The sequence below is a fragment of the Grammomys surdaster genome, unplaced genomic scaffold (genome assembly GCF_004785775.1).
Source record: "Grammomys surdaster isolate TR1022 unplaced genomic scaffold, NIH_TR_1.0 125985, whole genome shotgun sequence".
NCBI lineage: Eukaryota > Metazoa > Chordata > Mammalia > Rodentia > Muridae > Grammomys > Grammomys surdaster.
In genome coordinates, this window is record NW_021620801.1 from 1685807 (window position 1) to 1698980 (window position 13174).

At 37.7% G+C, this 13174-nt stretch overlaps 2 protein-coding genes across 2 annotated transcripts in view; one reads left to right on the top strand and one right to left on the bottom strand.

Annotated features, from left to right (window-relative positions):
• The window catches only part of Gtf2f2 (general transcription factor IIF subunit 2), a 115120-nt gene that overhangs the window by 46000 nt on the left and 55946 nt on the right, over nucleotides 1-13174 (top strand). The window lies entirely within an intron of this gene.
• On the bottom strand, nucleotides 1753-12612 carry Kctd4 (potassium channel tetramerization domain containing 4). Its single transcript, XM_028754256.1, has 2 exons — nucleotides 12424-12612; nucleotides 1753-4925 (listed from the first exon to the last, which is right to left on the bottom strand). Exon 2 carries the CDS (start codon nucleotides 4729-4731, stop codon nucleotides 3952-3954), a length of 780 nt encoding a protein of 259 aa, XP_028610089.1. The 5' UTR covers nucleotides 4732-4925; nucleotides 12424-12612; the 3' UTR covers nucleotides 1753-3951.

Consider the following 13174-nt stretch of genomic DNA (forward strand, 5'->3'; position numbering starts at 1 on the left):
AAAGTCTGAAGAAAATAATGTGTTTTTAAATAATTAAATGAAGTCTATTTTTCTTATGTTTTTATCTTAAAATAACTTACTTTATTGCATAAGAAACTGTATGTTTATTAAAAGATTTGTACTATGTTTATGTCTAAGTAGGAAGCATAACTTACGTACAGCTCTGCACTTTACATGGCTAAGACTTGTGACTAGGAGGATGTCCTTGCACTAAGTAAGGTTATTAACACTTCTCCTGAAAGTCGGAACTAGAAGTGCTCTACATACAACTCACACTTTAATCTTCCCTATGACGAGGTTAAAAGTTTGAAAAGATTTCTTGACTTACCATCCTCTAAGCTAGTTTGTAGAAGTTAGTAGAATCTCATTCCAGAACTCAGGAGAATTTTATTTGAGCATGTTTTGCTCATAATATAAGAAAAATATTTTTTTTCATAACACAGCTAATGCAGGCTTTAAAAAATTAACCTTTTCAGCAAACCTGATATATTAAAAAAATATAGATTCATAAATAGACAAATTTGGATATTCTTTAGTCTATGAGATGGATGATTCACCTCATGTTCTTTAAATGACATGACATTAAAAATGTTATTTGCTTAAAATAAGTTATTTGATATTCCAAAATTCAATTTTTCACTTAACATTTTTAGAATACTTGTATTGTGAAAGTGTACAAGTAAGACAGACTGTATCTGGTATTTTGTGTTCACATTGAATTATGAATATAAATGTCTGTCTTGTGCCAAGTTCTAGGTTAGGGACTGGAGATCTGAGTGATCTGATTCACAGGAGCATTCAGTGCTGCATCTGGAACCACTAAACCTGAGCTATGGACCTTGGCTTCTTGCTAACTGTGTGTGAAGTAGGGAGGAATTCTTAACCCTTCTTTCTCTGTCATCTGTAAGAAGAGTGACGGTCCATTTGCCTGAGGATTAATCGAGAGATCTAGCTTGATACTTACATATAGTAAAACACTTAAAGACTGCCCTGGTCACCACCTGTAGCCCAGCTCTAGGAAGCTCAAGGTAGGAAGGTCGTCAGGAGTTTGAGGCCAGCTTAGCCTACAGGGTAAGGCCCTGCCTCAAAACAAAAGCCAGACAACAAGAACTTAATGAATATTACCTTTTTATTAGTAGTGCCTTATAAGTAGCACTTAAGACTTCAGAGAAACACTGGAACAAGCTTATTTTCATCTTTAGGCTGGGATAAAGTCATCTGCTTTTTATTATTTGAGATCTTATGTTTCATTCATTCTTCATGCTGCACAGGCACATTTTACAATACAGCAGAAAGCCATAAGTACATATTTGTTTTTCATATTTTAAAGTTGGGTGCAAGAATCACTGCATGGGCTAGGTCCAAATACAGGAGAACGTATGCTCAGGTCCCGGAAGTATAGTAAATAACATTTACCACCTTCCTTTAAAAAGATGAAGAGACACTGATGAGTTCTTTATAACATTTGCTTAAGAGAAAGAAATTACACAGTCATTGAAGCAAAACTGTCAGAGAAGCTTTGCTCTTGGCCTTTTTGTAAGATATCAAGGTATCTTAGAAAGATCCTTGTAAATCCTTGTTTTTTAGAAAACTATAAAATTTAAAACTAGACATTTTCTGCATACCTACAGCACAACATTTAGGCACTTGAATCTGTAAATACAGTTAATTTTGAATTTGCAAAGATGCATTTCTAAAGAGGTATGAGAGGAACTAGTATAGTCATACTTATCTGTCAACTACTAATTGCTGTAGATTACTATGGTGCCTTAAAGTTTGAGCACTTACATCCAGATGTGAATATTCATTTAAAGAGCTACATAAACATGCATCAGATTCCTTTGGTAGTTCATAACAACAGCAATAAACTTCGTTGTGAAAGCTAACTTCTCTTTTGAAATCAGTTCTGAGACTGGTTCAGCTGCATCTCCAGTAACACATTATGTCAGTACATCTTATTATCTGGACTGAAATCTTGATAGAGAAAAAAACTTGACTCTGACATTAAATCACTACCAGGTTTTTCATTACCAAGTCCAAATAGCCAAGGAAAAGTCAGCCCCTAGTTTGGGGAGGTATATAAACAGTTGAGTAGCAGCCACTGGCAAATTGTACATTTTTAAAAATCCTGTTTCAGTAGTCCCTTTAAATCCTGATTAAGCCGTTTATAGTTCATTAAGAAAATTTGATACATAAAACAAAGCATTTTTTTCTTAATGTAACATCTGAGAAAATTATGTATTTGACATTGAGTGTTGTTTTAGTATGAATTTTTGAAGGACTTTGTTTGCACAGTACTGTTTAAAGGGTTTCTTTTAGTCTGTATAGGCAACTTTTATATTACCTTAGATCTTGTAAGTCAGTCAGTTACAGTTAATAATAATTAATATTGAGCTTTATCCTAAATTTTATATGTAATCAAAAAGTTGTAATATATGATTAACTACTTAAACTCAGCCAAGATAATCAACAGGTTTTGTTGATTTATTATAATTAGGTTGGATTATAGTTGTTAGTTTCAATGATTGCTTCCCTGCCTCCTTTTTCTTTCTTTTTGCTTTGCCTTTTCTGAGATAGAGCCTCACGTAGTAACCCTGGCTGGCCTCAGACGTGTGTTAATCTGGGATTCAAGCATGAATCACCACTTCCAGCTTGTTTATTTTAAATTTAAGACAATTTGTTCTTAGAAATCATTAAAAATGATGTAGGTGAAACCATAAGAATGATGTAGGTGCTCTTTGCAAAGTAAGTGGGCAAGGTGTGCACTCACATTTAGAGTTCAGCTGCAAGAATAGTCCTTAAACAGTCATTCATAAAATTAAGTTTAAAATTTCTGTAAATGTTAGCATGAATTAGAAAAAATCAGCACAACTCTGTGACTTTGAGATTTCGCATCAGAACAAATATTTTTAGTATAACAAGGAAATTGAGTAGCTGGTGTTGACTTTGTCAGGTTTTAGTATGAAATTTTGAAGGACATTTTTTACATAATAGATTTTTAAAAGATCAGTAAAGTTCTTCTCTAAGAGCATTGTTTGAATAATGTTCGTTTAATATTTTGAGATTGAAAAAAACGAACATAGAGTGATTGGGAAAATAGCCTCTTCTATTCTAATACCATGTACTCAGCTGGGACCAAACTACCCATGCTGTGCTGTGTGGGAAAGTGCAGTTGCTAATTTTTGTCCCTTGCTGACCAACAAGGTGCTATAGCCTGACAGCTGACTGCATGAATGCAGAATATCCTGCACAATCATCAAGTGGCACTATTCGTTTTTAAAGTGGCACATGAAACTTTTATTGCAATCATTAATACAAGCAAAGAAGCTAGCAGTGCTTTTATTTATTTTTTTATTGTTATCAAGCAGTTTCCTAGAAATTTTCAGCAAAATATCAATTTAGCCATAATTCTAGTATGAAATACAGGAACTATAATAAAGCTTTTAGTGCCTGCTATTTTAAAAGTCAAATCAGTAGCTTGAATGTGTTGGTCCCGTTTTGATTCACTGTCACCCCTGCTTTAGGTAGCTCTGTACATTTATTTTGTTCTCCATATTTATTTTATAAACCAGTTCATCTTCTTCATGGATTTTTGCTCTTAAGTAGGAAAGATTTTGAATCGTATGTTGCTAGCATTTGCTATAGTGAATGATAGATGAAGTTCCCAAGACATTGAAAGACAGCTTAAGGGAAGAAAATAAATAGCAAAAGCATTGTCTTTATTTACAGTTTAGAAGACCACAGCTTCACTGTCGGTGGAAATGTGATGGCAGAACACCCCAGAGAAGGACATCTTTAGTGACAGATTTACATACCGTTAGCTCACAGTACTTGATTAGCAGCCGGGCTCTGGACTAGCTAGCTGGGCACGTTGTTTGGGATGCCTTTGATTCTGTGGCTTCTGAAGCTTGCTGGCTGCATGCTTGTTGCCTTTGTTCATGAGACAGGTAATTACTTGATAAAATGAAGTGCATCGCTGTGAACAATTGACCCTTTGGAGCAGTCCAGGCTGGTCAGCAGTCTAAACCCACACTTTAAAGCCATCATTATGGCCTCAAACTTAAGAGTTTCCAAGGTGCAGACAAAGGTGTTGTCTTCCTTTAATACAAGTCGAGTGCCGTTCTCAGATTTGATGAAGTATTTAAATTGAATGATATTTGACGACACAGAGAACTCCTCTGGAAACCCATCCAGCCTGCTTTTGGATACCAGAACAATGCGAGATTTTATTTTTGATATGAAATCAGGAGCATTACAGAAGATTCTCAGTCCTTGTGAACGATCGTGATTATCTGTTATTTCCAAGAAAGTAGTCTCTCGGGGTGTCAGCTGTTCTTTTTCCCACCTGGATTTCACCTCCTCCGCCAGCCCCTTAAGCTGGAAGAATTCTGCTTCTTGAGCAAGAAGTTGATTTTCTCGAAATCCTTCGGGCAGTAGAAGTTCTCCATTTCGTAGGAAGTTTAGGACATGCCTGAAGAGAAGCCCATCCCTGTCTATGAAGTAATGGCCATCAGCATCAAATGGACAGAGGATTTTCCCGTTTACGATCCCTTCAAGGAAAGTGTCTGGGTACTTGGTCAGTGTCTGCTTTTGAGTAATGTATAAATATCCACCAACGTTGAGGGTCATCAGTGTGGACTTGCAGTTCTTGCCTTGCTCAGCGTCTTCCAGGCTGTTGTGCTTCCCTTCGTACTCCCTTTCCTTTTCTCTTCTGATTATTTTACGCTCCATTTTCAAGATGCTATTTCAGCTTGTTCTTCTTGGCTTGGAGATTTTTTTTTTTCTTTTAAAAAAGAAACACTACCACACAAGCACGCCTTTATTCCGTCCCAGCCTGGCGATGCAATGAAATGCTGGTAGCACCGCCTGCGCTGGCAGCTGGGTTTTGCAGTAGGTGGCGTGTCAGCTATGCATGCAGGAGCTTTCTGGAGTAAGACGGAAAAGAGAATTTGCATTTAACTGTATCAGGGAAGGGATTTGTTGTAAAAGGATTTCTATGTCTGTTTTTTAAGTAAATGAGACTTATTCAGAGTAAATTGACTTTCCTCTACCAGTTAAACTGCCACTCCAGTTTAATTCCCAGGTAAATAAGAATTTCTGTCCATTTCTAAAGGTCTAAGTCATTAGACTAATACTGAGTTACAGTGTCACCTTTTGGAATAGTATGTGTTGCACTGGTATTATTTAAAAGTAAATCATAATAGGAAACCTAAGGTGAAAGAAACTAGAATATAGAAATTTTTTTCTATAAAAGTACACTGTTTACAGTGTTGTAGACCCAGACAAAGGTATGTAGGCTTGATGTTGTGACATAGCATTTGAATTTAGTTGAATTTGTATGTGTTTTGGATTTGGGTCTCTTTGTTAAATGAGAAGAAATTTGCATTAAATTCTTTTCACAAAATGTTGTTTATTTGCTTATTTTTTACTTCAAGGTTAAAAAAAGTCCTGTAGGCTGGCTGTGTAGTATTCATTCACATTTTATTAGTTATGATTGCCCTTAGGAAATTCATGAGCCTGTTTTACCCTGCCTCAGTGCTGCAGAGAGTACTGTAGCCATGTACCTGCAAGGAGAGAGACGACATTGCATGCCTACTCAGTTACAGTGTCTCGGGCAAGTTTGGTTTTGTTTGTTGTCTCACAGAGAATGATAGAATAGTGTGAGTGGATTGCTTCCCTGTCCCTTCGTCCTTAAAATTGCCTTCCAAAAGCATTTTAGGATTCTGAGCTTATACTTCTAGCATCAGAACCCCGGAGATAAGAAATCTGGGTGTGTTTCCAGTGCATATTACTTGAGCAGCATGTCTACTAAGTTACCCTGAGGAACTCTGTTATGAGAGTTTGGCTTTTATATGAAAATCATTTGTATTTCTGTTGAGTTAATGTTATTTTTAAATATGTGTTATCTTGTTAAAGGTATTAAAATAAGTTCTCTTTTAAAATACCCAACTTTTATTTTCTGTAAATAGGGTTAAATTTTCATTAGATATTTTTAAACTATATATTCTTATAGCAGGTAATGAATTTAATACTGAAGTTTTCAAAAACCAATTGAAATTGGACTAGAAATCTAAGGCATAATCTTTTTTTAGTGGTAAAATGAGATTCAGCTTCTTTACGAAAGATGAAATTTCGTTCTAGAGAGCTTATAGTATTTTACCGGGGTTTTGCAACTTGCTTTGATAGAACCATAAACTAATGCCTCCCTCTCAGCCCTGTAGCATTTAAGAAGAATGTGCTCTTACATTCTGACAGAGGAGGTAGAGGGGTGTGTGTGTGTGTGTGTGTGTGTGTGTGTGTGTGTGTGTGTGTGTTAGAATGAAGTTTTACTATAGGTGTGACTTATTTTAAGAACTGAATAGTTGAGTAGAAGGTACTGTTTGAAAATCATGGAGTTTTTGTTACTACGAGTGATTAACATCAGCAAGAGCATAGTAGTTCATAGATACATACAGGCTTGTCTTTATGAACAGGACACCTGAATCAATGCAGTATGATCTGATTTTAGGGATTGGTTTTCTGGCATAGCTCTGCTTCCTTCATCTGTCTGTAGATGCCTTCATGGGACAGCCCTGATATTGTTGTTTCTATGGGGTGGTGACCAGGCAGAACAGGCAGGTTTGGCTATCTTCTACCTGAAGCCCACGTACGGTTTCTGCTGCCAGAATTTCAGCACCACTGCTAAGTGCTCTATTTCTTCAGTCTTGCCTGTTGTGTTATGTTATTTTGTTTTGTTTGTTGACATGGGGTCTCACTCTAGCGTAGCCTGTCCTCAAAGTCTTGATAGTCTCCCTTCTTCAGCCTCTTCAGTGCTAAGATTCCAGGTGTGAGACAGCATACCTAGCGTATAGGCTTACTGTGATACAGTCTGAGACTCTTCCACCGTGTGCCTCTTACCTGAAGACTTCCTCACTCTCAACTGCACTATGGTGTGCTTGGTTTCTGCAAACATGCCATGCATGATTTGCTTGCCAGCTTTGGCTGCCCCTGGTAATGTGACTGAAGCCTTCTTTCTCATGGTACCTTACTAAAAAGGGATGTGAATCTACAGGACTTCCCTTTAGTGTCTGTCTCTTAGAAAAGGAAACAGACATCTAGTAGATGGTGCCTCATTCATATTACTGCCATTTCAGCCACATGATTGTGCTCATGGAATTACAGGCTTCCATTGATTATTGCTGCCTTAGCGGCTTGGCTCGTGTGGACTCTTCTATTTATTTGTGATAGATGATAGATGCTTGTTATAGGTAGACAGTCAGCTCTAAAATCATATAATAGTGCTATGTGACAATTATCAGAGACAGTCCCTGTTTATATGACTGTGTTTCTCTGTCTCACTACAGGTACAAAGTAGAATTAGGCAGTCCAGCAATTCTATCACAAGAGCCTAAGCCACACATCAAAGATTGGCCTTTGACCACCAGCTTAGAGTATCTCATCTAACGTTGTAGTCAGGAAGACATCATTATGAAAAGTAGAGCCCCTGACTTCCTTATAACCTTAATTTTTTTTATAAGAGTTGGATCATACTTGATATGGTAATACTTGCATGCTCTTATCCCCAGCTCTCAGAAGTTGAGGCCAGAAGATCCTCAATTCAAGACTATTTATCTTAGGCTACATATTTCCTATGTAATGTCTTATTTCAAAATAAACTTTTTTTTTTTAAAAAAAAAGGAAAAACAACATAGAGAGAAAACCTCTTAAACACCATAGTCACAAACTTTTCAAAAAGAGCCCTTCAGTGACTTTGAGCATTTAAATCAGTTCCTCATTTGAGCGTTTCCTAGCCCAATGCCTAACTAACTTCTGGAAGTACTTCCCATTATGAGGTAGATAATGCTCATCTGCTGTCTATAAAAAGCAGAATTTATTTATGGCTAATAATGGAAGGAATTCCCATCTCTTCTACCAACTCTTAATGGGAAGTGATCAACATAGGACATAGTTACAATATATGCAGGCTCTGTATGTTGTACCATGAGAGGAAGCTCCCTCCCAATTGACAGATACAGGAAGGAGCTAATGCTCCAAGACTCAACAGCTCCCTCTTCTGTGAGATCCCAACACTGCATTTCAGGAAGCCGCTGTGATTTTAGGAGCTTCCATTAACAGAAAGACACCTTGCCTTCACATTCTGTATCCTTGCCAGAACTTTTGCTTATTTTCACATTTGCTTGTCTTGCTTATCCTTTGAAATGGTGAGTTCTGTGATTTAGAAAGAAAGGTGAAAACAACCAGAGCTGTCGATCTGTGCTTGATCGTCACCGTTCCTCTCTGACCGTGACTCCCACTCTGTTTCCAGTATATTGATCTGTGCTTTGACTTCACTGCTTTTACAAGCCAAGTTTCTTTTGACATGTAGCTTGTTTTTTTTTTTATAGTCCCCTGTTAAAGCATTGACAGTGAGCAGCATTCGTACTGCTATTTCCTATGAATATTTTATGTTAGCCTTTTTATTTATTAGAAAATAAAATGCCACTGAATAAAAAATTTTTCATGTGAGTGTAGTTCTGATTCATGCCAAAGTTTAGTTGTGTTTGAAATACGAAATAGCATTGGCTGTTTCCTCAGACCAGACTAGTACTGAGACAAATACAGTGTTAGCCATCTGACCACAGCATCGCTCATGGTATGCAGAGACCAGAATCTCCCTGGAACTCACTGGCACAATCTCTGGCCTGAAAAGCAAGTGAATGTGTCATTCATGCCTCATGGCTTTACCGTGCTGCCCCTCCACAGAAGCTGAGGCCTGCGGCTACATTGGAAAGTTTTTTTTAGCCTTTTAAGAGTACAGAAAACAAGAGTGTTCTATCAAAAGAGCAAATAAAAATGACAGACTAGCTGAGGAGTTCAGGTAAAATTCCATTCTACATTCTTGCTTTTTTGCTACAGAGACAATCTTTACAACTCTTAATTATTCCTGCTTTGTGAGTACTTTGTAGATGACCCTTTCAGTAACACTTATGTTTTATAAGTAGAAGTTAAACTTTAAAATTAATTGTTTAATGAAGAGTTTGTTTTGTTCTGATTTGTATTTAACTAACTCCCTCCCTTCCTCCCTTCCTCCCTTCCTCCCTCCCTCCCTCCCTCCCTCCCTCCCTCCCTCCCTCCCTTCCTTCCTTCCTTCCTTCCATATGTGATGTGTGTGGGCTTACAAGCTGTGACCCACACACATCACAAACCAAATAAATAAACAGGATAATTGTGGGAATCTATTCTCTTCTTCCATCCTGTGATCCTGAGAATTAAACTTAGTTCACCAAGCTTAGTGGCTAGCACCTTTACCTGCTGAGCCATTTTGCCAGCCCTTTGTTTGTTTTTAATTGTGGCTACTTGAAACTTTTATTTTACCTAGATTAGCAAAGCATCTGTCACATCAGCTCTAGAATTATAATATTGTACAAAACTCATTTTTGTGGTTCTATGGCAAAGTAGACTTTTACTGTTTGGGGGAAGTAGGTAATTTATGTTAATAACTGTGTCTAATCTCTGAATGAATGAATGGTGTGATTTTGAAAACTTTAATAAAGTTTATGGGTAGTAGACTAGGGATGGAGAAGCCTCACTTTTTTTTTTACATTTAACATTTCTAAAATTGTCTAAGAAATCACTGGCTTGCCAAAAATTAATGCTAGCATTTTGTTTTCTTAGCGATACATTACATAATGATGACTTTGGAGTTGACGTCATTTTTAAGCAGCTCTGAGATGCTCCTTTCATATGTCAGGAAATAAAGAGAATGTTTGGGTAATGGGAATGAAAGAGGGAGATGCTGAAGGAAGGAAAGGTTGCTGCTGAATACTAAGTAAGTAAGAGCTATGGAAACACCACTACCCCTCCACACACCACAGCTAAAGCAGGCTCTTCGGGAGTGCAGGAGGGAGTCCAGCATGTTTTCAGAGTGCTCCAGCAGGTGCTGAGAATCAGCCCCCATCAAAACCAGCCATTAGGGAAACTCTGCTCTGAGGAGAGGTCTTACCTTTTGTTTTGTTTTCAGGGAAGGTTTCTCTTCATAGCCTTAGTTGTCCTCAAACCCTGGAACTCAGGGATCTGCTAGGATTAAAGGCAGGTGCTACCAAGTCCTGCTAAGAAGGAGTCTAAATTTAAAGGAGGTTGGATTTTGTTGCTTGTTTTGGGTTTTGGTTCCCTGGTTGTTTAAGAAAGGAGAGAGTTCTTCTTGCTCATAGTTACACCATTTTTTTCAGTCTGTGGTTGACTAGCCCTGCTGCTTTGGGACAAGGTGAGGTAGAGAGCATGTGGTGGCATGGTACTTGCTTCATGGTAGCCAAGAATTTGGGCTCTTGAAGGAGTCTAATCCCTGTAGTTGGAAGAATTTTTTTTTTTTTTAAGACAGGGTTTCTCTGTATAGCCTTGGCTGTCCTGGAATTCCCTCTGAGATTTGCCTGCTTCTGCCTCCAGAGTACTGGGATTACAGTTGTGTACCACCACTGCCCTGATGGAAGAACTCTTAATAGTATGTTGAAAATCATAAAGAACTCAGCTGCTGTTACAGTAAAGAGAACAAGAGTTATTTGGGGCTAGCAAGATGACTTGGCAGATAGAGCACTGGTTGCTCTTCCAGAGGAGCCAGGTTCAATTCCCAACACTCACATGATGGACAATAATTAGCTTTAACTCGAGTAACAGAGAATCCAGTGCCCTCCTTGATCTTCTGAGGGCACTATGTGCATGTGGTGCACATATCTCCATACAGACAAACATTCATACATTGATAAGTACAGTTTTTTAAAAAGAACAAAAATTTATTAAAGGTTAATTAGATTTAACAATGTGCTGAATTCTATAATTTCAGATACAGCTGCTAAAGCTAGATAATATTCTTTAATCAGGGCCTAGTTCAAACCATAGTTTATTCATAAAAGTTTAAATCTGAAATCCAAAGTGGGTTTTGAAGTTTTGCATTGTAGATTTTTGAACTAGGTGTTCAAAACTGGTAGAGCCTACACAAATATTTCAAATCTATAAAAATTCAAAATTGGAAACACTTCTGTCCCCAAGTATTTTGAGTACAGATACTCAGCCTGTTCTTTATTACAATACCTTTCATGCCCCCTTTATTATAATATAATATTCCTGCGTATAAAACCATTTCTTTTTCTAAGTCTATTTTGTTTCTAGATTTTATTTGCCTTATACGTGTGGCAAGTGCACACAGATGTGTATTTACATGTATGGGTACATGTGTGTGTACATGCATATAAATGAAGAGCAGAGATTGGTGCTGGGTCTTTCTGTCTATTGCCCTACTTTGTTCACTGAGGCACTGACCTGAGCTTACCAGGTTAAGAAAATGGAATAGGCTGGCTAATGGCTTGCCCCTGGTTTCTCCTGTCTGTGCCACCTGAGTGCTGACATTATAGCTAGGCAGCTGTCTGACCTGACAGAGACAGACAGACAGACAGAAAATATGTGTACACGTACACATACATGTGTGGACTTAAATACCATGGGTCATATGTGGAGCACAGAGAACCACCTCAGATGTCTGTCCTTGCTTTCTGTATTGTAAAGAGTCTCTTTCCGTTGTTCACACTGTGTACACCAGGTTAGTTGGCCCATGAGCTTCTGGGGACTATTCTCCTGTCACTTCCTCACATCTTGCTTAGGATCGTTCGGATTATAGACATATAGTACCTCCTCTAGCTTTTCTCGGGCTCTGGGTTTAAGCTCAGCTCTTCATGCTCGCATGACATTTTTTCCCCACTGCACCTCCATTTTATATTCTTTAAAGCAAATTTGGGAGTGAAATCTCTCTCTGTGTTTAAGGAATTTTGTGTTGACTTACTTACTCATTTATTGTCTGAAATCTAGTGAAACAATGACTTGTGAATTTGGCTTTGTAGAAGAAATTAAAATAATGCAGATATGAGAGTTACAATATTGGTTCACCAAAAACAAAACCCAAAAAACTGTTTAGTAACAATAGGATGACAAGACTATCCATACTTTTTTTAACACATTTAGTATCTTCTTTCATACACTCAACCAAGCATTTTCCTTTCTGCTCCTAGATACAGCTTGTCACCAGCAGGTACGGTACGCTTAGGCAGGGTCAAAGCCCAGCCTTCTTTCTCCTCATCCATGAAGAAAAAGAGAAGTATAAAGAAGTCAGGTTCTTCTCTAGATCTTGAGTCTAGTTCTCAATTACAGTTCAGAGTTTTTGCTAAATTGGGTATTTTCAACATAGTAATGTGAATGGTATTATAAGAAAGCATGTATTATCTCAAATTCCTTAAGGTCAGGTAAAATCACAATATCAGTTCACAAATCAGTGATGATTATCTTTCACTTCTTAATAAAGGATACTGAATTCACTTATCCTGCCCCCTAAAAAATCTTCTAGGAAAATATACAAAATGAGGAGAAAGGAGACTACTAGGAATATTAGAAATCATTTACCTTTTAGATGCTCATGATTGGTAGAAGTACTTCTTTTTCAAAGATGGTAGGTGGAGGAGTGATTTGTGAATAAGAGGGTTACTTCACAAGGCTAGAAGATTAGGTCAGAATCTTAGAAACTAGCCTCCTGGTTGTGTTGTAGCTGGAGTTGGAAGTGTCCTTAAAGGTGTTCACATGCATATGGATCTCAGTAGTCTTGTGGAAATGAACTTGTGGATGCCTGAGGACTTCCTAACCTAGCTGATCTCATTGCTCACATGCCAGTGCTAACACACACCCTTCCTGCTTGCTTACTACTCTGAATTGCTGAAGGGAGAGCTCATTAACTACTCTTTCTTTCTTCAGCAGAATTGGCACTAGGTGTCTACAAGTCTGTTTTTAGTGTTTTGTTATGTGTTATTCGTTTAGTGTTACCTTTTGTTTATTTACTCTTTAACTTTCTCTCTGTTCCCACTATACTTATTAATCTTTTGGCTATAAAACAAGGATAAAAATTACAATCTGACCAAAGAGTTGGGCAGGTTAAAAAGATCTAAGAGTTTGATTTCTTTTCTTTTTTTTTTTAAATACCCCTATCATTCACAGAAGAGTTAAACAGATGCCTAGGCCTAGGGAAAGAAATGTAAAAACTGAGTGATTGAAGACTCTCAGTAGAATGAGCTTGTGTGTCCTCTTTGCAGATTGCAGCCATGACCATGTGGTCCTTGGCATTGGTAGTTTGAGTCTCTGAGCTGAAAATTTCAAGCAGAAG

Coding starts and splice junctions, on each gene's coding strand:
- Kctd4 (XM_028754256.1), bottom strand. CDS start 4,731: ATGGAGCGTAAAATAATCAGAAGAGAAAAGGAAAGGGAGTACGAAGGG.